The sequence below is a fragment of the Macadamia integrifolia genome, chromosome 4 (genome assembly GCF_013358625.1).
Source record: "Macadamia integrifolia cultivar HAES 741 chromosome 4, SCU_Mint_v3, whole genome shotgun sequence".
Lineage (NCBI taxonomy): Eukaryota > Viridiplantae > Streptophyta > Magnoliopsida > Proteales > Proteaceae > Macadamia > Macadamia integrifolia.
Window position 1 is genome coordinate 32,497,497 of NC_056560.1, and position 27,234 is coordinate 32,524,730.

The 27,234-nt window shown below is 38.6% G+C and overlaps 1 protein-coding gene across 1 annotated transcript in view; it reads right to left on the reverse strand.

Moving 5' to 3' along the window:
- Window positions 1-26,375, reverse strand: part of LOC122075306 (protein tesmin/TSO1-like CXC 5) — a 37,905-nt gene extending 11,530 nt beyond the window's left edge. Inside the window, exons 1-6 of the mRNA XM_042640285.1 lie at window positions 25,663-26,375; window positions 24,369-24,476; window positions 23,269-23,446; window positions 13,432-13,791; window positions 12,993-13,096; window positions 12,806-12,900 (exon numbers count right to left, since the gene is read on the reverse strand). Coding sequence (XP_042496219.1) covers window positions 12,806-12,900; window positions 12,993-13,096; window positions 13,432-13,791; window positions 23,269-23,446; window positions 24,369-24,476; window positions 25,663-26,021 — 1,204 coding nt within the window. The 5' untranslated portion in view covers window positions 26,022-26,375. The remainder of the gene's footprint in view (window positions 1-12,805; window positions 12,901-12,992; window positions 13,097-13,431; window positions 13,792-23,268; window positions 23,447-24,368; window positions 24,477-25,662) is intronic.
- Between the last annotated feature and the right edge of the window lie 859 nt (window positions 26,376-27,234).

Consider the following 27,234-nt stretch of genomic DNA (forward strand, 5'->3'; position numbering starts at 1 on the left):
TCGCCATCTGATGGAGGAGATGATGACAATGGTGATGATGATGGCTATGGTGGGGGTAGTGGTGATATATTTAAGAGCCTTTGAGAAGATTATGACTAGGCAGAGGTGGATTTGTAAACAAAACCTCACAAGATAGACTCAGTTTGATCATGCTACACAGGATGCCGACCACAGTGCATGTGCCCTACACTTCCAAGTTATTCCAAAGGCTTACGCCACAGGTTCATACCATATGTGAAGAATGACAACATTGGCGCATAGAGATAGATGAATCTAAAATAACCTAGAGGGGGTGAATAGGTTATACTAATGGAAATTAAATTCTTTTTGATGTATAGGTCCAAATGTGATTGTAAATAAAATACGGAATGAATATGAAACTAGCACAATCACACAACACCGAGAATTATAGTGGTTCGACTCAATCCGAGTCTAGTTCACTCCCTACTAGAATCCTCTTGTAAGGTATTCCACTAGTTCTCCCTTTCAGTATGGTAGGTAGGGAAGAAAAACTTTTACAATCTTTTTCACGGATAAGAGTATCCTTACAAATCCCCTTTACAGGCAGAGAAGCACCTTTACAATCTCCTTTGCAGGTAGAGAGGCACCTTACAATCTCCTTTAAGGTAGAGAGGCACCTTACACTCTTTTAAGGATAAGAGGATCCTTACAATCTCTTAAGGATGAGAGGGTCCTTACACAAGTCTAAGTACAGTCTAGACTTAATGTAAAATAGAAAATGGAGAAGTGGAATAAAAGAGGATTACCTCCGGTGTGGTGCAAATGAAATATGCAATGATGATAGAATGAATACACCTTTTGAAGTCTTCTTGATGCTTGTAATGTAAATGCCAAGATGTAGATGAAGACTTGTAAATGGTCTTGAGTTCTTCTTGAATGTAAAATGAAGAACTTGAACTCAAGAGATGGTGTAGACCAATTCTCAATTCTAATGCTAAAATAATGTTTCTCCAAAGTTGAGATTAACTATTAATTAATGAGTAGCATTAGAGGTATTTATAGGTGAGCTTAGGAGAGCATTTTAGGCAGTAAATCTAACTTAAACGGTCATATTCTGGGTCCACCGGTCGACCGCTATAGGTAGTCGGTCGACCGGAAAGAGCCGTTATAGCAAAATTTAACCGTTGGGGCACTTCCAGGCAGTCACCGGTCAACCGGGACTTTCTGCCAGTCGACCGGCTATGGTCTCTGACAGTTCTGGTCAACCGGGGCTTCCAGCCGGTCGACCGCCAACATGACAGAAAACTTCCATGAAGGTTTCATCTCCTGATACCGACTCTAAGATTTCCCAAAATGCCCTTGAGCTAGGTTAATGTGGTTTTCACAGAATTTCACTGGAACACATTTTTCCTAATATGTTCCTCACCACTTAGAGACTTTCCATACTTGGTCAACGTATGCTCTATGGTCATTCTAGTATGATGCAATGCACATGCATGTGGTGAGTCCACATATATATGTGAAAATTACAAATTACATTAAATATGACCAATCTATCCTAGTGGTCTTCTTCTTCACTTGAACCTTCCACTCTTTGGCACTTCATCTTCTTTTCTTTTTGTTTGCAATTCCAAATCTTCGAGCTTCATATCTTGACATCTTGAAGCTTGAATTTTTCTGATACCTTCTTCAAGTATTGATACCAACTTGTTGATACTCCTCATTTGATGACTTCAATTTTCATTTATTCATCAAATCCAATCTTTGATATGAAGTCTCTACAAAACAATACTTGAAGGCAAATTGTGAAATACCTTTATATGTTTGTTATCATCAAAACCAACTATAGGAGTGTGGGCATATCCCTAACAGAATCTTCAATCTATTACACTTGGAGGATAGTAGTGAATATATGGGTACAGCCAGCTCAATGGTGTGCCATCATTATTTCCACAAAGACATCCAATGTCAAGTATGGTGGGTTCGATCAGTATGGTTGTTCATCATCTTCATTCCCCACTACTCTTAATGATCTGTCAGAAGGTGTGGCATCTTTCATGGATAGCATCTTCTCATTCTCAAGCCCCCACAACGATATCAGCCCAGTCCACCGAGCAGCTACGGCGACATATATGCGAGGTTGGGTACCTAGAATATGTTGATGATGAGACCTATCAGACTGTTGTGATGGACCTTGAGCATTTCTTCAAAAATCGCATGACAGCCTTCTTTTGTGATAGAGTCAGAGGAATGATTTCGTCAGTAGCAACAATCTTCCTCATCTTTCGAGTCCATCCAGGACTGTATGAGGTATTGACATGGAGTAGGAGGAAAGATTTGCAGGGGGCCTTTTGTATGGTTGATTATACATTCATGCAGTAATAGTTGTAACACTTAAACACTCTTACGTGTACTTATAAGTTATAACATTTTGATATTTAATAATATTAAATGATTTTCTTTTCATTTTCAAAATTGCAATTGCATATTTTAAACATTTTGAGTGTGTTTTAATCTTGTTGAGTTTTAGGGGTACTTTGGTCCAATCGATATCTCTTATGTACTAGTTATGTTCAGCGCAGAGTACAGGGGTATTCATGTCCCTTTTTAATTGTTGGAATAATATATAAATATTGAAGGGACTAACCTGCAGCAGACTATTCTGGTCTGAGCTGCAATTTAGTTCCCACACTTGGGACTGCTTGTGACTCTCCTCTCTTCTCTCTTCTCTCTTCTCTCTTCTCCTTTTCTTCTTCTCTTTTCCTTCTTTCCTTAGTTTGATTACAGATTCTGGAATCATAACATGGTATCAAAGCCTCTGTTATCAAACCTAGGGTTCATCAATTACTCTCTGCTGATTTCTCCTTTCCGCCGACCTCCCTGGCGTGCAGCCACCTACTACTGCATCTACTATGGAGTAAATAACTCCTTTCTCATTGATGAAGTGCTTGTTTTCTATTTGGATCACGATATGATGCTGCTGAACTGAAGATTGAAGACCTTGGATCGATGTCACCATCCTTCTGCCCAAAATCGATTATTTGCAGGGTTTTTCCTGGTTCATCGATTTTTTGTCCCTATGGTTCAGCTGATTGATTTGATGACGTCTATAGTGGGATCAGGTCTGGATACTATTGCTCTATACTAGGATCTTCCCTCCTATGATGCTACAAATATCTGCAAATAGGTGATTTGTTTATTTGCTCCTATAATCAAAACCCTGAATTATCAATTTTTTGGTTCCTCATGGCAGAGACCAAAACTATTACCCCTGCTACTACTACATCTTCTTCGGATAATGTAAATGTCCAGATTACATCTATCAAGCTTAAAGCAAGTTCAAAATACCTACTTTGGGTTCAGTTTGTGAACCCATACATCTTATGGCCAAAGATAAACTTCAATATACTACCTCTGCTCCTCCTGCGTCGTCTCATAAGGGACATATTGAATGGATGAAAGATAATGCATTAATATTGATCTGGTTTTGGAATAGTATGGAACCAGATGTCGCTGCCAATGTCATGCTCCACACTACTACGAAAGCGTATGGGATGATTTGAAGGAAACATATTCTCAGGAGAAGAGTATGACTCATATCTATGATCTCTATGAGAACCTATTCCAATTTCATCAATCTGACAAGTCTCTACCAGAATACTACAGTGCTTTCAGGGAATGGTTGAAGAACTCAATGTTATTCAGCCCTTGACAATAGAGATTGACAAGCTAAAAGCTCAGCGTAATGAATTCTTTGTTTCTAAATTCCTAGCTAGCTTGAATAAGGGCTTGAAGGCAGTAAAGGGCCACTTACGCGGGAAAGTTTCTACACTGAATGATACTTAATTCAAACTTCAGCGTATTACATCTTTTACAAAACCTGATCAGTCCATCAAAGACAATTCTGCATTCCTTGCTAACCGTGGACATGGCCAAGGTCGTGGGGGAGGCCGTATGTCTGCTAGTCAGGGTTCTAGTGGACAACAATCTGATCACGGATAGCAATCTGATCGTTCTTTTCGCCAATGCTCTTATTGTGGCAAATCCAATCATATTACAGAGACTTGTTGGCCAAAAGATGGCAAGCCAGAATGAACAACTCAATTAGCCAATCATGCAGTGTCAAATGATAGTATTGACATGGTGTCTACCAATGATACTAAACCAAAGACGTCTTTAGGAGATTTTTCTACAAGTCTACGTGATGATATCAATCAATTACTAAGGGAGCTGCAAACTCTTGAGGCATTCCCTAATACATCCAATAGGGCATCAACATCTGCTACTACCTTGGCTCATGCAAGTACAAATCAGCCCTCCTTACCACTATTTCTACCCCTGGATTATTGATTCAGGGGCCTGAACTCACATGATTGGTAAGTCCTACTTCTACCCCTTGGATTATTGATTCAAGAACCTCTGCTCATATGACTGGTAAGTCATCCCTATTTAAGCATTTTCTCCTAGTACCACCTCTACATCTGTTATTCTTGCGAACGGTGCTTCAACACTTGTTTTTAGGTCATGGTATTACCTCACCTACATCTTCCATTAACCTATCATCTGTGTCACATGTTCCTCAATTTCCATTAAGTCTTCTCTAGTAAGTCAGTTAACCAAGCCATTAAATTGCTCAGTAACTTTCTTCCCTTCTTACTGTGTTTTTCAGGATATTCACACGAGGAAGACAATTGGTGGAAGGCGTGAAAAGAATGTTTATATTATCTCTATAGTGGTACTCCTGCTTCTGCTCCTACCACAGCCTTTAGGGATGTGACTCCGTTCCAATGGAACTGTCGTTTAGGTCATTTCTCTTTGTCTAAGTTGAAAATTTTATTTCCTAGTTTTAGGTCTGCTCTCAAGTTAGCGTGTGAAGCCTGCGATTTGGGAAAGCATCATCGAGTTTCTTTTCTATCTCGCTCTATGGCTCGTAATCCGTATTTATTTTCTTTAGTACATTCAAATGCTTGGGGCCATTATAGAGCCAACAATAGATTTGGATTTCAATATTTTGTGACTTTTGTGGATGACCACTCTCGTCTTACATGGTTGTATCTATTAAAGGATCAGTTTGAATTTTTATCTATGTTTCAGAATTTTTATAATGAAATAAAAACTCAATTTGGCATTTTAATTAAGATTTTCCATTCTGATAATGCTTTAGAGTATGTCCAAAATGAGATTTCTGATTTTTGTGCTGCACATGGGATGATACACTATACCAACTATACCATATACCCCTCAGCAAATGGGGTGGCTGAGCGCAAAAATCGGCATCTCTTAGAGCTAGCACAGGCAATTATGTTACAGATGCATATTCCAAAGAATTTCTGGTGTGATGGGATTTTAACTGCATGTCATTTAATTAGTCGCATACCATCCTCGGTTCTTTCTGATCAGTCTCTATTTTTCAATGTTTTTCCTAAATTGTCAAGTTTCTCGGTTCCTTGTTCGTGTTTTTGGCTGTCTGTTTTGTTCACAACTTACATTCTCAATCAAATAAGTTATCTCCTAGGTCCACTAAATGCATTTTTTAGGTTATTCCCATACTCAGAAAGGGTACAAGTGCTATGACCCCGTTGCTCATCGAGACCTTGTTAGCGCTGATGTGTCCTTTTTTTAAGGCACACCATTTTTTTCCTCCTAGGCATCCCAGTCAAGGGCAGAGTGGACTTCAATAGTTCCTCCTATTCCTACTCTCATTCCCTTCCCTGATGTCCCTAGTGCCAACGTCACACCTCCTCTATAGGTTTATCAATGCCATAAGAAGCTCAGACAACCTAGTGCTGATACTACTACTCCAGATGATTCGCTCACTCTACCGTCGTCTTCCTCTAGTGAAGCGCCTATCCCATCTATCCCTGATGACTTACCAATAGCTCATCGTAAAGGTACACGCACATGCACTCAAAAATCTATGGTTGTGTATCCAATTGATAACTTTGTTTCCTTGTCTCATCCTCCATCGTCTATCCATGGTCTTGCATTGTCCCTATCTACTCATACCATTCCAAAAACTCATGTTGACGCTCTTCGTATCCTTGGATGGAAAGCTGCCATGGATGTAGAAATGCATGCTCTCTTGAACCGTGCCACCTGGAGCCTGGTAGATTTACCTCCTGGTAAAGACTTGGTGAAGTGTCGTAGGGTTTACACCATTAAATATCATTCTAATGGCTCTGTTGAGCGGTTGAAAGCCCGTTAAGTTGCCAAGGGGTATACTCAAATGTATGATGTTGATTATTTTGAGACATTCCCTCCTGTTGCTAGGCTGAACTCTCTTTCTTGTTGTTAACTATGATTGACCATTGTTTCAGTTGGACATCAAGAATGCATTTCTATATGGTGATTTGCAGGAGATATATATGGAGCAACCTCCTGCTTATGCTGCTCAGGGGGAGAATAGTGGTCAGGTGTGTCATTTACACAAGACTATCTATGGACTTAAACAATCCCCTCGGGCATTGTTTGAAAAATTTAGTGCTACTGTGGTGAATTGTGGTTTTTCTCAATGCTATTCTGACCACTCTGTCTTCATCCGTCGCAGAGGTAATAGATTAGTTGTCTTAGTGGTTTAGTGGATGATATTATCCTCACTGGTAATGATGAGGTCAGTATTTCTGAAGTTAAGAACTACTTACAGCAGCATTTTCAGACCAAAGACTTAGGTTAGCTACACTATTTTCTCGGGATTGAAGTTGTTAGATGCAAGAAGTGTTCGAGTTTATGTAATAAGGATATTTTAGGGTCAAGTGTATTTTACTCTTTTCACTTATTGTACTTTCGTTTTCCCTTTTACCTCCCTAGGGAGGCGTATGCAATTTCATAAAGAGCAAACCAATGCATGAGGCTCCCGCTACTACAGGGTCTAAGAGGGGCAAGTGTACGTAGCCTTACCCCCTGCTTTGCAAGAGAGGTTGTTTCCGAGTTTTAAACCTGTGACCAACATGTTGCAATAGTGCAACCAAACCGTGGTGCCACAGGCTCGCCCACTGTGCATGTAATTTCATATATCTTGCTAAGTGAAGCAATATATATGTGGTAGAGAATCTTTTCTCTATACACAACATTCCACCATTCTCTTCCCTGTTCTTCTTCTTCCTTTTCCTCCTCCTCTTCTTCTCCAATCTCTCATTTCATTGTTCTCTTCCCATCCTTATATTCTAACTTGCTGTTAGAGCTACATAATGTTGGTTTAAGAGTCAAGCTACAAGCCTCTTCCTTCCTTCTCTTCTCTTTAGAACCCTAGGTTACAAAAGGGTTCCAAGGAAAGGGACTTCTATGTGAAAAGATTGAAGAAATCATGAGATAGACATGCAAGGAAACCATGGAGACACCAAGGGAAGTTTCCCTTTAAAGAAAGAAGCACTTGAATGTTGCAACAAGCAAAACCAGGCCTAGGGAAGCTCACCGCCCCCTTGTTTGTTTCTACTCTATCTCTCTCATCTGGTGAGCTTTGGAGCTGAAACCAGGCCCATTTGGATTGCCCTAGGGTGTATTATCACCCCCCTTGGTTTCACTTCAAGCCTCTTCGAGTTATGGTGGCACAACTCAGTTTACCTTGGAAATAAGGTACCGCCAGCCTTGTTTTTGGACTTTTTAGTATCTGAAATTTGGTTTATGAAGCCGACTACTATGTGTTTGTAAGGTATGATGTTTGGGACTATTGAGCTCCAATGTTATGACTCTATACGTAGAAGAATGTGGTTGGTGTGAATTTCTTTGGGTCTCCATCTATGGTTGTTTAGGAGTATTCATACAATATGTCTGATCTCACTGAACCTTTGGAAGCTACATAGGATGAGTCGAGTAGCACCAACCTCAACTCGATTGTATTTGATAAACCCAACAATCAGATATCCCTTGTCAAGTTGAAAAGCACTAATTATTTGGAGTGGTCACAATCTGTGAAGTTATCCTTGAGGAGACAAGGGAAACTTGGGTATTTTTATGGGACTATCAAGTCTCTTGTTCTAATCCAGAATACCAGAAATGGGAAACTGCGAATTCCACTGTTATGACTTGGCTCCTTTTCTCCATGAAACCTGAGACTGGCAGAAAATTTATCCGGAAGGAAACTGCTAAAGATATTTGGAATAGTGTCTCTAAGACCTACGACAGGGTGGGTGACTCTGTTAAGGTCTACCAGCTCCTCCAACAGGCACTCTCTATGAAGCAGGGGAACAGGACTGTCTCTGGATATTACAATGCTATAGTACGACTCTGGGAGGAGTATGATCATTATCGAGACCTTTGGTTGTCCAATCCTGAAGATGAAGCCAAGGTCTACAGACCCTTAAAAAGGAGCGAGTTCTGATCTTACTTGGTAAGTTGAACTCAGACTATGAGTAAGTCCGGGTACAGATTTTGGGTCGGTCACCCCTTCCATCCCTTGATGAGGTATGTAGCTACCTATTAAGTGAAGAGACCAAAAGCGCTACTATAGACCCTGCTCCTCCACTTGAGCCATCTTCTCTTTCTTCCAGTGCCCACAAAGATTAGCATAGAGGCGGCCGAGGCCGAGGGTCATCCCGTGGAGATGACGAGAGACCCCGATAGTGTGATCATTGTGGGAAACCGGCACACACTAGAGAGAGGTGTTGGGTTCTTTATGGCCGTCCTCCTAGCATACGTGGTGGATCTACTGGCACATGTGGTAGCCGCAGAGGAGGGGCTACAACCTACGCTACTACGACAAAGACTGATCCAAGAGGACCCTCACAGGAATATACCAGTTCCTTCTCTAGGGATGATATTGTAATGCTCCACTGGTTCATGTCTCAACTTGATAGCCCATCTACCTCACAGGATGCCTCAGCTTCCGCAATACATGTCAACACATTTGCACCTTCCATAGCTCCGTCGTGGGTCATTTGACTTTGGTGCCACTAACCACAGGATTGTTACGTCCTATTATTATGATTCTTACTCCATTTGTTCTGGTAAGGATAAGGTGGTAGCTGATGGTATACCCTCTCCTTTATTTGTGGTGAAGGCAGTATTCCCATTACCACTTCTATTTCATTTAATTCAGTTCTTCATGTTCCTAACCTCACCTTGAACCTCCTTTTTTCCTTCCCACTGTCTTTTTCAGGATTTGGTGACGAAGAGGATTATCAGCAGTGGACGTGAGGAGAGCGGACTTCACTGCTTGAGCCAGAACTATCTTTTTTTACTACACTACAGTCCTATGCATGTGATCATAGTGATAGTAGTTCTATGGATTCTGTGATGCTTTGGCATCAACGTTTGGGACATCCCTCTTTTCTTGTTATGAGGAAACAGCTACCTCATTTATTTACATTTTTTTCTTCTTCTCATGTGTTTCATTGTGAACCATGTACTTTTGCTAAACATTGTCGTTCATCTTATCCCTATTATGGTAATAGATCTATTATTCCTTTCACATTGTGCATACTATTGTCTGGGGACCTTGTTCTACTACCTCCTTATTTGGCCATTGTTACTTTGTTCCATTTGTTGATGATTTCTCTCGTTGCACTTTGACCATTCTTATGAAACAGAAGAGTGATATGGTGCATTCAAAAACTTATATAAAATAGTCTACACCCAGTTCGAAACCAGGATCAAAATTGTTCGGTCTGATAAAGGGGGGGAGTACATGTATGGTGGTTTACAAGATTTTTTCACCGACAATGGTATTATCCATCAACTTGCATGTGTTGACACACCCCAACAGAATGGGTATCATTGTCATGCACATTTTTCGAGTATATATGTAAAATGACAGTATTTACCCTCATTAGAAAAGTTGTTATACTGAAAGGGAAAAATAGTAAGATTACAAATTATTTGACACCTTAAACCGTAGGGATGTCAATCGATCAATCTCGGCCGGGCCTAACCAGGCTTAATCAATTTCAAGTCCTACACCGTGAACGGCCATTTAGCTAAACGGGCTTAGTTTTGGTGGGCATGGTACGATTTATAATCGGGCCGGTCGATCTCGAACTATAAACGGCTTCCATAAACGGGCTTTAGCCGGGCCTTAGTCGGGCTATAGACATTTTTAACATTAAATAGGCTTTAACCATGCTTCATTAGTGGTGAAAGTGGACAGATCGAATGATTGGTTGATCAAACACTAAGTTCATCTTTCTTCATCTTCCTATTCCGCCATGGAACCACTTGCTTACCTAAAATTAATACATAGATGTAAAAGGCTTCACAATCACAAACTATGTTCTTGTTCTTATTCTTTCCTTCATGGGAGTCTAAAGCTAACAATACACTATGACAGTAACATATACAGAAATTTGAAGCTCTCAACTCTGAAGAAGACAGAGGGGAGAAATTGTTAAGATAGCTTTCTTTTCTTTTGTCTTTTTTATCGTTTTTCTAAAGATTGGATTGCCCAACGGGAGCAACTATGAATAAGTCAAAATAGAGATTGGCTTGTTGTCTTTTAGCAATCAGAACAATACCCTTAGATCACTGAGCTTCTCTCACAGAGCAACACAAACAAACGTCACACAGAGCAAAGCAACAATAAAGGGCGGGGGATGAGACGAAGTGGAGGGGCTTCACAAATTGGAGAAGTGGAAGAAACGAAGTGGAGGAGAAATAGAAGAGACAAAGTAGAAGAGGCGGAGGAGCAGCCACTCACCACAAAAGTGGAGGTCAGCCAAAGGGAAACGAAGAGGGTTAGGGACTTAGGGTTTTGGGATTTTCCTTCCTCATACTTTAGTTTATAGGTAGTGAGGTTAAAATGGGAATTTCAAGTATAATTAAAGGAGTCGGTGATGGGGACATCAAAGTGTACAGGCGCAAGAAGAAGAAGCAGCCATCTTTGTGGCTGGAAGAATAAAAAGAAGAAGATCTTGTGGGCCCCAAGCTCGATCCAGATTTTAGAAGATCTTAGAAGATTTTAGAAGATCTTGTGGGTCCCAAGATCGATCCCGATTTTTAGAAGATCTTAGAAGATTTTGTGGACCCCACCAAATCTTATTTGATTCTAGTACTTTGCTTTAAATCTAGTGATATTTGATTGTCTTACACAATTAGGAAACTAGGATTTCTTTATATTGATCTATTAGGTAGTTTTTATTTCATGCAATTGAGTTTCTAAGTATCTTTTTATTTTTGGAAGTTTATTCTCTTTAAGTGTAAGGCCATTGGCCATTGGCCATTGTTTATTTTCAATTAATGAAGAATATTGAAAGCAAAACAGCCCCAAATCCCTCCCCCACGATTTCTCTTTCTCTCCTCTCTCCTTCTCATCTCTCACTCTCGGCCTCACAGTTTCACGCCATCTCTCACTCTCTTGGCTCTCTTTTCTCTCAGTCTTCTTGTCTCGCCTCCCTCTCTTTCTTTTCAGTCTAATCTCTTTTTTTTCTGCTGCTGTGTTGTTACTACTGCACCTGCTACCTTACCTCACTGCTGCTGCAACACATTACTGGCGTTACAAAATTGCTGCTGCTGCACCTGCTGCCTTACCTCACTACTGCTGCAACATATTCCTGCTGTTATAAAATTGCTGCTGCAACATATTTCTGCCGGTACAAAACTGCTCTGCTGCACACTGCTGCCTTTACACCACTGCTGCTACTCTCTCCACAATTGGCTGGATGTATCTTCTTCAACAAAAAGTGGACTACAACCTCTTTATTTTGGAGAACCTGGATTTCTTCTTCTCTCCTCAGATCTGAATAGCAGTATGGTAAAGTATTAAACTAAATCCTCCCCACCTCCCTTAATCCCTATTATATATACTACAACCCATTGACGTTGAAGTCTGCCTTTGCCCTTTGTTTATGCCTATTTTATCGATTGTTGCATATCTAATTTGAGTGTCTAGATGGATTTGTGCTGAACCTAATATTCATATGTCGTTTGTTCCCTTCCCCATGTCCCCATTTGAAACTTGAGTAAGAATTTATGTGTTTTTCCGTCTAGATTAATATTGCTTTTGGCTACTTTGTTTATTAGTCTCGCTTTATCTTGCATGCTTAATCGTGTTTGCTGAGATTCTTTGGTCTTATTTACCTAAGCCCCTTGAGTTAACCTACCTAGTTAGTTAATCTTGTAGGAGACCTAGTCATCTAGGAACCCCCCTACATCAGTCGGGCAAGGTCAGTCTTAAAGGGGTCGATCTATGTTGGGCTTGTAAATATGCCGGGCTGGTTGGGCGCCCATCAGGCTTACCCCTTGCACTGTGTACTACCTGTTTATAAATGTGTCGGGGTTAAGCCCGACACGTTTATTAATCGGGCCGGTCCAAGTCGGGCCATAAACGTGTCAGGCCTGAAAGGGGTGTCAATAAGAAAATCCAAAGATATATATATAACTAAAATTTTGCTGGAAATATTCACCGATGACCGAATTTTTATTTTGGGGATAAACCGAAACAGCGATGGAAATGAATTTTACAACTAAGGTATAAGCACGCACAAATAAGCACGGCAAAGTGTTTTTGTCACCCACCCCCCAATGTTTCAGGGGTGTCATGCATATCCTGAGGGATTAAGTTTAAAGACAAAAGACAAAGAGACAAAAGCAACAAAAACTATCCATGCACAAGAAGATAAGTTTTTCAGTTTCAGCCATTCACATGCAGTCAAGCTTAGGAAAAGCAATCAACAAACCAAACATCATTGCAGAATATCAAAATAAATATTAATAAATAAATAACAGAAAACGCTTAGCTATAAGAGTGAAGATCCCGCATCTAATTGGTTGACCTTTGCATAGGTAGAGTCATATAAAATGATAGGGACAGGCAGCTGTGCAGATCTACAGGCAGTTGATAATTCTGAACATGAATGTTGAATAAAATCGCCCATTCCTTTTTATTTTCATTTTTCCTACATATACTAACATATACCTGCAAGCTTTTTGGCAGCTTCTGCTGAAACTACCACCAAAAGGGAGCAGAGTTCCTTGACGTCCTGGGGCTGGATAATATCCTCTAGCAGAGACCTTCAGCATGAACATTAATACTAGTTAGCCTTAGCAGAAAAAAGAAAGCGGGGGAAAACAAAGCTTTCATTTACTATGAACATGAACAATACCTGTATGTATATTTTGAAGAGCCCATTACAGCAGGGTTAGAAGTTCGAGGAACAAGGACAGATGGGAAGGAAGAAGAGGGTACAGAAGCTTTAAGATTATTTCCCTGATAGACAAAGGAAAGATAACACTTAATCAATGCTCCCATAAGCTTTAAACATACCATCAAAACTCAAAACCATTCGCAATTGTGGAAAGGTATGCACCAGAAAATAAGAATAACTGGTAAATGCAAAGAGTTTGCATCCATCCAAAATTCAGTGTTATGAGAACACAGTTCTGCCTGCTAGTTTGCAAGCAGTCATTACTTCTATTCTTGATACAGATGGCAAATGTAGGGCCCATCTACTTAAGAGGAATGTGTCGTTGCAGTGGTACAATCAAACCTAACACACACAGCAAATAAATTGTGGCTCTCTAAGGATGCAACATTGAAAGTACCTGTGGGAATGGTGCAAGCCTGTGAATAGGAGGATCTTTGGCCGTTGTTCCAAAGTAAAGCTCCTGATTTTTTCTCTTCTTCGATGCTGGAGGGGACCCATAGCCCGAGGACCCTATAGCCCCAGTAATGGCGGCATTTGCTGCCTGCTGGATGTAGGCCATAGCATTACCATGGTCCCCATGAAAGAGAGCCCGTCTCTCTTCGCTGCCTTCGAAGTTCTTGCAGTCCATGCATTTACAATTTTCTGAGCAGAGGATGTTAGCTTGGAAACACTCACAATACTTCTTGAGGCATCCTGATTTCTTACAGTGACATCCCTTGTTGTGCTTTGCCACCAAGGGAGCCTCCCCTGCCTCCTCCTATATGAAAAAGAAGCCACATTAGAACAAAAGCAGTTTGGAAATTCAAATGTTGGTGAATTAACTGAAAAGGAAACATACTTATTCAATCTAAATCCTTCGAAAATATTAAATGACTTCACTCAAACCAAATTTTCCGTTGGAGGAAATTGAACATCGAAGCAAATTTTGATGGAATAAAGCTCTAGCAAGAATTTTTCATAGGTGAAAAAAAAAAGGTCACTGAAGATAGGCACATCTGGAGAGATTCTCCATGACCCTAGGTCTGCCACAATGAAAAATGACATGGCAATTTTGATCGTTGGATATCTAGAGAATGGTCTAGATTAACCATGAGTCATGTTCGACCTCCAATTCAATCATATATCCACAATGTATTGGTAGACCCTCCCATGTATTGCTATGCACCCAATTCGTAATCCCAGATTCTTTTTTTTATGCTTTATTTTTCCGAGTGACCAACTCCATTTGGGTGGACACTTGACATGTAAGCAAGGGACCTTGGGGTCTACCTGTCCAGAAAATTTCACCTACATTGGGCATGGCACATGACCCACATGACCCAAGTAGGTGCTAACCATGGAGGCATGGACTTCTTCCCAGACTATTCTTGTAGGAACCGCACCACATTTTCTTTGCAATTGGAAATACTGTTATCTAGTTTCATTAGATGGGTTTTTTCAGGTACCTGTTTTGCACTAGTTTCATTTCAGCATTGACTGGGGTTCAAGCTTTTAATCCCTCAAAGCTAGAAATTCCCAAAAAAATGGTAAGTGAAAGGCTTTTGCACAGTATGTGCACATTTATGTATGGGGGAATTGTCAAAAGCCTATTTTGCATAGAATATTATGTGGCATTTCCAATCATTCTTAGTGTAAAAGATCAAAAATTTATTAGTTTTCTTATAATAAAAGAAAAGGAAGCCTCCCAGTATGAACAAAGACTTTGTTGCTTTTTTTTTATTATCTTGGCATATAATCTGTGTTGTGTTCTGAAACTGGAACTATGTATCTGTTATCAGGACACGGTCTCACTGGAACCTAAACATATGTTCAGTATTTATATTAAGCCTCTGTGATTGACTTTGGTTATTTGCATTGGAATCCCTTGCCCCCTCCCTCATATGATTGCAAGTAATAGAGTCTCCAGCCACTCATAAGATCTGCCAGCTTTAAAGTGAGATCTAAAATCCAACCGTTGATCAGGAAACCAAAAAGGTTAAGTATGAGTTTGGGCGATACAAAATTCTCAAAGACATGGATAATAGCAAACAGAAGGAATCCAGAGAGAAAGACAGTTTAGCAAGGAGAATGAGGAATGAGAATGGTTTGATTATATGCTTCACAAGATCATTTATATCTAATATACAGCACCAATATAGATAAATTCCAAGACATACACAATAACAAAATGCAATAGCACAATAGCAGCATACCTACTATAAAAGTACAATATCTTTTAGCTTTTCAGAATATATACCCTTTATAACAGGAAATTTTTGATAACAGCATATAAGTTTGATGCATGAAGATTCCATGACTAAATCAATCATCAAAGCAATGGATTCAAGCAACTATTTTTTTTCATGTACAAGCATTCTTAAATATGAAAGTAATACATAAATAAGTGGCATTGTGTGAATACTTTTTAGTAAAGAATGAAATAAATAGGTACAAGTTCTTTGGATCAGTTATTGATTTTCTTTGGCGGTCATGCATGAAGAGGCAACTTCTATGGGAGCCAAATCTACTGTGCCAACTTCAATGAGCAGATAATGTTAAATATTAGAGAAATTAGAGGAAGATCGGGAAGTAGAATCAAGCTAGTAAGCATCCCAATTACATTGTCATTTATTACCACTTTGCCATTCATCTGTCCTTGTATATAACATAAAGTAGAGTTAAAGAAATTAGAGGAGTATCCAACTAGTGAATGGCCCTTAAACATCTGTCAGTATACTGATGTGAAAATGGAAGATAAAATGTGGTGTGGATAGAAATGAAACAGTTGTGTCCAGAATTCTTATGCCAACAAGTAGGCTCTCTGATCAAGTGGTTAACAAACAAGAAAGTACAGAAGCAATTCAAGTATGTAAAATTGTAATCATTGAACCATAACTGTGTTGAATTCCAGCATTCACCCCTAAGACCCTTGCTGGAGAAGTAGATGCGTGATCCAATAATAAGGCAAAGTACAAAATAGGGATAAATGAAAGGGATCAACATAGTTGTAATGAACTGAACCACTCAATAGCAACACCAAAGGAAAAAAGAAGAAAAGCATGGATCTACTAGCCACAATGAAATGAAAGTACAAACTTATTAATAATAAGCTTTCCATTAGTGCCATTCCTACAGATGGTAGTCCCTGCCCACCCCAACCCCCCCCCCCAAAAAAAAAAACTCTTTAAACACGACAAGAGATATTTATTTTATGAAATACGGTTAATTTTGTTATCATGAATCTGCAGATTAAGCATCAGATATTAAAATTCAATGTCTAGATGGAAAAACAACAAATACATTCAAAAATGATGATAGGACTTACAAACTGCAGAGTAAACAGAATATATGCATGTGTTTTAGGGATGCAAACAAAATAGGCCACACCCAAGATCTGGTTTGCCCCATCCCTAACGGTTGGGGTTTGGTATCACCAAAAGTAGGTCAGGTCTGGTCTGGTATGTTAAAGAAGGCAAGAGAAATCTCAGAGCCCTATCCAGTTAATATTGTATAATCTGTAGATTCTTTACATGTTCAATGAGTAGGGACAGGTTAGGTTGACAATCTGCCCTACCCCAAATCCAACCCATGCCCACACTAGCCTGTGTGATTCTCCCAAATAGTTGTAAAATAGTGCCAAAGTAGGAATTATGGGACATCACCACAAAGATTTGGATAGAAACAGGTATCACCTTGGAGTATGCAAAAATTAATAAACATGTTGTCAGCAACAAATGGATTTTGATATGTCTAAAGTCTATATACCACTGAGAAATCAATAGCTTATCAATTTGTAAATTTTCATGAAAATACACAGGATAAGAAGCATGAAATGGTGCATAGGGAAAATCTAAAGATTAAAGAAAAGCTAATATGTTTTACCAAAAACACCTATTACCTTTCAAAACCTACACACAGAAAGGTTTCAAATATCAGAGAACGAATGAGAACTCAAAGGCAAAAAAAGGATTAATAACTAATAAACAGAAATAGAAAAGGAAATAAAAAAAAAATGATGGGAACACAAAAAAAAAAAAAAAAAAAAAAATGTCATTGCATTTCAAGCCATTAAGAAAGCCAGCGGTTTGCAGTATATATTAAAAATCAGCCAACACCACAGGTGTAATATCAAGCATATTATCTTTGGCCACCATGATCACATGGCCACATAAAGAGGCACCAAACCTTCCAATGCAACTGTATAGGGAATATAAGCAAAAAGAAAGCACACAAGTACTTTCCTAAAGAAAATGAGCACACAAAGGATTTAGCAATAATTCACCCCCAATTGGTAATAGTGTGATATAAAAAAAAGTTCTAAAATAGCACATTTCATTCTGCAGGAGCCACAATCTATGACACAATTTCAACAGGTAAAAAACCCACAGAGCATGGAAAATTTATCACAAAGGTCAATAATAATAAAAAAAAGGACAAAAATTTTAACAGCCTTAAGGTATCCAGATATAAGAAGGAAGATTGAGAAACAAGAACAACTAGGGATATAAGGAAAAAGGTTCTCTGCACTGCTCACATAGTAAGGCCTTCCAATGCCAACCACATCATTGTGCCACATGGAAGGGGTGATGTTCCGACTCTGAGTTTTATTAGATAGTGCATGGTCTGGATTTCCCATGTGTCGAATTTCAAAGTAAAATTCAATCATATACCCCCTCCATTCAATGGCACTCACCCCTGCATTTTCAGCCACCCATTTATTTCCAATCATTTCCTAAAAGTTCCTTTTTCCAATATGATTGTTTTTCAAAGTTTTATTTTTCCAAGTGGCAACTCCACTTGCACTGAGCATAAGGTGCCGTTTGATAACACTCCGGGAGAATGTTTCTGGTGTTCTTCTATTCTGCGGGAATGCAAATAGAACAGAAATATGTTTGGCACGTCCGGTTCATTTTTGTATTCCCCCGGAATGAACCAATGAAAAAGAATGAGTAAAGAATACATTGCAAGAGTACCAAAAAGTTGCTTTTCTATTCTTTTATAAACTTAAAAGAACAATCCCCTATTCAAAACCCCCAAACCCTTTTCTCCATCTCACGATCAAAAAACCCCAAGTCCTAAGGAAAACCTATTGCAGGTTTTCACTCTCAGGTTTCGCCGCTGCCCTCTCTCTCCTTCGCCGATTCCCTCTCTCTCTCTCTCTCGGTCGCAGGTTGTGTATCCAGGTGCGTCGCCGCTGCCCTGTCTCTCCTTCGCCGATTCCCTCTCTCTCTCTCTCGGTCGCAGGTTGTGTATCCAGGTGCGTCGCCGCTGCCATCTCTCTCCTTCGCCGCTTCACTGTCCCTCTCTCGCTCGGTCGCAGGTTGGGCGCAGTGTCATCGCCGCTGCCCTCTCTCTCCTTCGCTTCACTGTCTCTCTCTCGCTCGGTCGCAGGTTGGGCGCAGTGTCGTCGCCGCTGCCCTCTCTCTCCTTCGCCGCTTCCCTGTATCTCTCTCTCGGTTGCAGGTCGGTTGCAGGTCGGTCGCCGGTGCCCTCTCTCTCCTTCGTCGCTTCACTGTCTCTCTCTCTCTCGGTCGCAGGTTGGGCAACTCACGATCTTCCCTGCAGCAGGTATTAACAAAACTATCCCAATTACAGATTTCAATTTTACAGATTTGTTCGGATGCACCTGATAATAATGACTAGTTTAGCACTATGTCTTGTGGGTGATTCTTTAAAGAATTTCAATTTCCAAAACAGTGTCTGGTGCATGCCTTGGGTCGGTTCTGCTAGCCATTGATTAAAAAAGTAATGTGGCTAAAGGGAGTTTGTTTTCTTGGCAAAGAAAGATACCTCGGAAGTTGCCATTTAGAACCTGAACTAAACCTTGATTGTCCTTATGATCAAGAAAACTGGATTCCTAATAGAATATCACACTACAGACGTGATTTCTCTGATCTTGTCCTTTGAGATCATGCTTCTTTTGCTCATCCTCTTGGGTTTTGTTCATTTACTCTTTTCAAGGTTTTATGGAGCAATAAACAAATGGGTGAAGCATAACTCTTAAGAAAAAGGACTTAAGTAGAGATCGAGTTTGTCCCCTATATTCTATGGAGTTGTGCTATTTTAAGTAGCTTTTTAAGAAATGGCTGCACGCTTCTCTGTTCTTCTGGTCATGTTGTATGAGTTTATGGAATTAATGTTGGAATGACAGCCTTGACTTAGTTAAATGTGGATTTAATGATTAAAAATGTTAGTTTAGTGGTGTTAGTGAGTAAAAAATGTAGTTTGTTTTGGCATAATCAACAAAGAAAAAGTGTTTCATAGTGGTCTCTGAAATCTTTTCTAGCTTCTTCTTGCTCTTGAGATTTAAGTGACTGTCACTGAAGGCATGGTGTTATTATTCTGCAAACAAGAGACTTTAACTTTTTATATAATTTCTGTTTTTTCTATGAAGCAACTCTTCATGGACAATCCATTGGACAGACCATATCAGTAGATATGAAATTCAGTATGATGGCTTTGCAAATTAGATGTGGTTAGCCAACTAATAATGTTCTAAAGTACAGATTTACCTTTTCAGTGTTAATTTTATTTCTCATATTTCTTTCATCTCATGTTGTCTTGTGTCGTTACTTAACTGGGTCCTTACCGCTGCCAATTCTAATTTTTATGTTAGATGCACGTGGTTAGATTGTTTAAGGAAATAAATTTGTGTTAACCTTTGGAGAAGAGCAACTTCTTATACACTTCTTCAGATTGCCATTGCCCTTTGGTTCTTTTAATATCCATTGATACTGATTAATCCCCCTTTTTTAAGTATTCTTTGTTGGATTTCATATTCCAACTTCTCTTTTACTTTCACAATGTTCTATTCTTCTACATAATGGATACTCGGTACTCTTCCCCATACAAAACCACCCCCTTCAACAGAAAAATATATTTAAGTGAAGAATATTGAGTGCAGCATTTGTGCATTAGATACTGTTATCCAGGACTTGAAACTAGTCATTATTATCAGGTGCATGAGATATTATCGGGAACAACCAAAAGGCTTGTCACTGGCCTTCCTTTAGCACTAGATGTAAACAAATACCTTGCCAAAAGACATGTATTTCTTTTTTAAGGCTATAATGAGATGTGTTTCTAATTTTAGAGTAATGGCATCCACTTCGAGAGCTAATAACGAGGCAGCAAAATGGACTCAAAGCGAACAAGATTATCTCTTGAAATTAATGGTTGAACAAGTGAAAGTTGGTAATAAGAGTTCTAGCACTTTCAATAAAGGTGGGTGGAACAATATCAAGAAGGGGCTTGAGGAAAAATTTAATCGGTCATTTACGATGGTTCAATTAAGGAATAAGATGAATAAAATGCGATTCGATTACAGCGCTTTCAAGAAACTACTGGATACTACAGGTTTTGGTTGGAATTCCGTGATGAGGACCTGTACAGTTGAAGATGACAGTGTTTGGGATGTACACATCAAGGTATACTGTACTTTTATATGATTTTTTTAATATTCGGTGTAATTTTATCTAATAGCTAGTGTGTAAAATTTTCAGGCAAATCGTGATTGGTCAAAGTTTAGGAGGAATGGGCTACCACATTGGCCTGAACTATGAACAAATAGCAGATGCACTTTTTCAACAATATGGGGAAGATGACTACTATGATCCTAATGAAGAGAGAGTCAGGGTAGTCAACGCTCACGGGTCACAAGAAGATGGTGATATTGCGAGTACTTCTACTACAATTCATCAGGGCAGTCAACGTGTACAAGGAAGACAGATGAATGAGCTAAGGATACAAATTGCAAATCAGATGGCAGTAGATAAGGGTTACCCCCTGATTTGATTGTTTATGTAATAAAATTTCAAGACACCTATTTGCAGCTATGATTTTTATTTTGTAATTCCTATAAACTTGAATAGTAGACTTTTGTTTTCTTATTAAGATAAATGTGGAAACTCTTTATGTTTATATTTTATTATTTCCTTTAAGTAATAGTATTTTAAAAGATAATTTCATAAACAAATTATTTCCTTATTTAAGTTAAATTTGACCATAATAGCATGTTTGTAATTATTGATTTCATTGTTCAAAAGTGAATTTTCATTATTGTACTCTCCAGGAATAGAAGTGTTTGTCAAACGATGTTTCTGTTCTTTTCCTGTTCTAAAGCCATTTCTGAAATAGTTTTACCAAACGCTGTTTCTATTCCCCCAGAGTGTCTTCACAGCATGGAATCGAAAAAGAACACTTCTGTAAAAGAACACTCTCCAGGAATAGGAAGTGTTATCAAACGGCACCTAAACATTTGAGCAAGGGACCAAAGAACCTACCTGCACAAAATATTTGAGCCCACCTGATCTGCCACGCTGCAATTAACAGGACATGCAGGAATGCAGGAAGGCCTTCTTATGTGGACCGCACAGGAAACCGGAGCCCTTGGTCAAAAATCTAGATCCTATCCAGATTTGTATTGGGATAGCTCCAGATAATCAGATATCAGACATGAACAAAAATATTTTTTGGGGGAGGGTTTCCTACAAGGGCAGTGTAAGAAGGAATCTGCACGCTACACCAATGAGGGGTTGGAAAATGGTATCATCCATATCAGAACCACATGGGGCCCACATGGTCAGAATAGGAGAGAGTGTCAGTGTGGGACCCACTATTTTATCATGTGAGAAGGATATAAAGGAATCTGTGCAAGGGCAATGTAGCAATTTTTTCCTCTATTTTTCATACCTAAATAAATAATTGGATATGAATTCAAATATCAATACATCCCCTCCAAATATAAATGAAATTACATATAAGTATATTTGCTAAGCATAATACATTTTGTGAGACAAAATAATCATTGTTATTTTATCAATTAATTAATTACCTAAAGAAATAATTGGATATGAATCCAAATATCGATACATCCCCTCCAAATATAAATGAAAGTACAAAATGTCTTATGCTTAGCAAATATACTTATGTACTTTCATTTAGATTTGGAGGGGATGTATCGATATTTGGATTCATATCCAATTATTTCTTTAGGTAATTAATTAATTGATAAAATAACAATGACTATTTTGTCTAACAAAATGTATTATGCTTAGAAAACAAACTTACATGTAATTTCATTTATATTTGGAGAGGATGTATCGATATTTGAATTCTAGAAAATAATTAAACTATCCAGTTAAAATTCAAATATTCAAATCCTTATGCACATTCCAAAATTCATATAGTTAAACATAGTTCAAGAACTCGGTCGAAACCTGCGAAATCCCCAAGGGTCGAAACGATATGTCCTGTGACTTTTAAAAGTCACATGTTTCGACCAAGTTTTGACAAAATTTCCGAAACATGGGAAATTTCGACCAAACCAACTGGTTCGACTTGAACCCGGTCCTATATAAGTTAGTTTGAAAAGAAACTCAAGCCTTCTTTAGCAGAATTCAACCCTCTCTTCTTAGTTTTTTCTCCTAGGAGTGGGAAACTTGGGGAAACAGTGGAGATTTCCAATTTTTGCCTAACAAAGTTGAATCTAAGGGTGCTTCTTACTTCATCTACATAAGAAAGACACCTTGGACCAAAAAGGTAAGTCCCAACTTCCCAAAAATCATTTTTTTTCTTATAGAATATACTTATAAATATAGTAGAATTATGTAATTTTTTTATGTTACTTAGGAGGACCCGATCTATGCATTCACGATGGCCGAATTTTTTTTTGCATGTTAATGCTTTTTTTCTGTTTTTTAAAATGCATTTACCTATAATATATTTCAGTCAACAAGTCAGCGTATTGATTATCGAACCTTTGGTTCACCACACAAGTAAGACTTTATATGTTTTTTTTATGAAACTAATAATGTGAATGTGTTAGAAATATTTAAAATAGGATGTACACAAAAATTCAAACAAAAAAAAACACTCTTTGGGAGTTGAAACCTAAGTTTCCATCATACCGGGAAAATTTCCCCGGTATCCTCGAAATTTCCCGGGTTTCAACTGAAATTTCGGTCTCCCCAGGGGTCGAAACCCGATACCGTGAACCTTGTTAAATGTAGTCATTGGATACTGGATACAAGTCCATTTGAATTCAGAAACTACTCTATACACTCTGGAGTCTGGATTCATCATTCAATCTATCACATCCCTGTTCACTTCTCTGGGCTTGATTAATACTAACAAGTTTTCATCAACATTCAACACCAAGATATAAATCATTTACTTAAACCAAGCAAGCAAATTAACAATTAACATATCATGCAAGATATATTGCATCAAATTTTGAAGGAGTCCAACTACGTACCCTACTATCTCGAATTCCATGTGGGCTGCTAGCAATCTTTGGCCGGAATGCATTTGGGTTACGCTCCAAAGTAACTTCAACAGCCTCTTGCCTAGCAGCTTCATTCTCAACATTATTACAACAGTTTGCACAGTTACACCCATCACAGTAAATTCCTGAAGCAAAGCATTCACAATACCTGACCAGGATTTGACCGAGTTAGCTTCATGTTGGTAACATCATAAACCAAAACAAAGAGAATGGATACTATAAATCAACTGAAGACTACAACAGAACTAAACAAGTAACAGAAACTAATCATATTTAACCACGTCTTTTTTTTATAGTAATCACTGTCAGTATAATTTTGTAGTTTTCAGTCAACAGAAGGTGAGCTTGATCAAATGACACAGAATGAATTCAGCACCAATTCACAGATATCTCATGACAAGAAATACCAACTGAGAGAAGATAGAGGCATGGGTTATCCCATTGTTCTTAGCTCCACAAGTGTCTCTCTTTTGAGGAGTTAAGAGAGAAAAAAGATAAACTAAATTTTGCACCATACTTGCAAGTTTCTTCTAGTAATATAAATAGCTTCTTCAGGCCATCAACAGATAAGACTGGTGTTTTTCCAAATTTTACAGTTTTACAGAGATCTTGAGAATTTTTTCTGAACAGAGAGATAATGAAATCAAAGATAAGATCGAAAAGGGGGCATTTAACCTCATTTGAATAATAACTACTAGTAGGACATGAGAGGCTTAGTGAGTTCTCTCATATTTCACACACTGATTTATTCCCAGTCACAACGCGACCAACTCAGTGGCCAATAAATTGCTTTCTGTCTCACCTGGAGCATCCAAAATTTTTCATTCTAGTCCATCAAATGAGTTCAATTCTAACTACTTCAATTGGAAATAGGAAAAGGTGAAGTAAAAAAATATTCCAGTTTGATCCATAAGACAAAGGATTAATAATGATTATCCTCAAAATTAGAACTTGATTTACAATAAAGTACATATCATTTCCACCAACTCCAAAATTTAAAGCAAATTCAGTTCCTTTTTTTTACTGTGTCTTACATTCTAAGAATGGGTACAAGAAGGTAGTGCACTTACAACTTCAAGCATCTGGAGTGTTTGCAATTGCATTGTTTTTGTTTCTTTGGTGTACCATCTTTTACCTCAATGTTAGGTCGTGGTCGTGATTTTGGAGACTCCGGCTTTCTGAAGAAAGACATGCAAGAGTTAGAGGTAGATATTAAAAGAAATTTTCAAGACACAGAATTTCATTCTTGCCTAGAGGTTCAGAGAAGTTAAATGCATTCACTACAACAACCAAATAAGTCAAAATTTCCAAATATATAACAGGTTGACATAAGAAAGATTGATGGCACAATATAAGAGAAAACAAAGTTCAAATGAAAAGAAAAATCACCAATTATTGGGTATTGCATACAACAAGGTCCACAATATTCTACAGAAACAGAAAACATTTACACAAACTAGTTCTATTTTTTAATGCTTATAACCAATGGACAATTTTAGTAAACTTTATTGTTTCTTGACAGCTTCCAGATTTTTTATTACATACTTCTGTCGAGAATATTTCAGGAAATGTTGGTATTCTTCAACTTCTCCACTATAGCTTTATTTGGAAATACCTGACACTTCAATGACACCAGGTAAATAAGCAATTTAAGCATGGCCACTAAAATTCATGAAGTGGATTGTGTGTGGTGTCTACAAAGCAAATAAAGCAAGTGCATTTGATGGTTTTGCAAAAAGAATGATGCAATATGAATTCCTCGTAGAAACTGCAATTAAGAATGCCATATTTCTCTCAGTTGAATCTCAATTCTAATTTCTCTTGATTGAAATTGCTCAGATATGAATCACAATTCCAAACTAGGATACAGACTCACTATGTACCACTAATTCGACGATCCAAGGCATCAGATATGACCGAACATCATACGGAAGAAATTGATAGTCTAGGGACTAGGAAAATCAGTACTCATTTATATCCTTGAAGTTCAGAAATGTTTATGATCTTGTCAAGAAGTTCAACCAAGGGAGGGGGAAAATATTTAAATATTTAATCACGGCATTAATACAACTTCAAGAGCGAACAGTTATCAGCAACGAGAGAAGTCAAATATCCTTTTCCTAATCAATAAAAGTAAATTATAAGTATATTCGATGGACATAAATAATTTGAACAAAATAAAATAAAATAAAATAAATTGAAAGCAAAAGAACAGAGCGAAAAAACTTGAGACATTAACGCTGGTTAAAACCCATGGACTTGAAAGATTTCAACTTCTAAACTAACTAACCATTATATTAAACAAGAAAAGGAAACCTTTCAGAGTAAGCCGAAGACAACCCAAGATAGTTCCATACAACTTACCCGAGTGGCAACGAAGGTCGAGGAGGAGGAGAAGGAAGAGGGGGCGGCGGAGGCGGATGTGTATGCGTATGCGAAGGCGAAGGCGGAAGGTTGTTATGTTGCAGCGGCGGCTGCGCTTGCGGGGGTGGTGGGACTGGTGGATTTGAAGGTGCGAGCGTTGATGTCGGCTGTTGCTGCGATGGCTGTTGAGACTGCAAGTTTTCCGGTAAGATTACACCTGCCGGTGTACTAGAAAGCGCCGTGAAATCCAGCTGCCTAGCAAGCTTCTTCGGTGGTTCAGAGATGGGCGTTACTGTCGCCGTTGTTGTAACCGGTTGAAGCTTTTTCAGCGGGAAATCCCCGCCGTCACCTTGCTCCATCGGCTTCTAATTCAAAACTTATTGAGATTCAAACTTACACGGCGAATCCAATCCAAAGGATTACTCTTCAATCATCACAAAAACCCTCAAAAATACCTCAAATTTAAGAAAATTTGGATCTCAAAACCGTTCAAATATCGATGAGCAATAGATTACAAGGAACAATGAACCGTGCCGTCACGGAGCTGCTCCTCAACGCCCTGCAATCTGGCAAATGTCGACCTGAAATCGTCTCAGAATACCAGCAACCTCGATCGGTACGGACGGATTGACGACGATAGATGACGAATAAGAGAGAGGATTTTGCAGCAAAAATATGTTTCAACAGAGAAAATTGAAAGAAGGGAATGGGAAGAGGAGAAGCTAATGGCCTTTCTCTCCTCCCTCTCGAGCTTTTGAAATTGAATTTGTAAATATTGGACGGTCAGATGTCGGAAGTAGTCCCATCTAACGGTGGATGCCTTGTGAATTAATCTGACGGACAAAATTCATAGGGAAATGAATGGTGAATTGGTAGACGTTCGATTAAGTAAGATATATACCTTCTCAGGAAAAAGTGGTGTGAGTGGAAAGTGCGGGGAGGAATTTTGTACGTTTCTTGACTGCGATTAGCGGGTTTTGATTATTAGAAAGAAAATAAAATTGGCGCTAAAGAAAAAGTCTCTTTAGTTTATACTCTAGTCTTTAGACTACTGAGTGACCCCCCTCAGGCTTCTACCAAAAAAAACAAAATGTGACCCCCTCAGGCCTCAGGGGTGGTGAGGTCCCAAGTTCCCAACCATGGAATTAAATATCAATCCTTCGAATCAGTATTAGTTGAGATAGATTTCGTGTTTTAAAACCTTAATTCATATTAGTATTGATTTGGTCGATACTTGGCTGATCCCATAATGATGAAATGGTTCTTATCAAGAGGCAAATTTATCGAAAAACAAATTATTTATTGAAATTACGTACAAATTTGTTTAATACAACCGCATATGATCAGTGCATATGTCAACCCGCTTTGGTCTAGTTTCCATTGGACTGAATTAGTTTCAATCTATTAGATCAATCCAAAACCAAACCACTATGCTATGTGGTTCATCTTATATCTATTGGTTTTTAGTCGAACTACTCTTCAGTTTGGTATGATATAATTTTGATTTTATATGTATACATAGGAAAATCAGTGGGAAAATTTTTTTTTTTCAATTTTATCTTGGGTTACTAT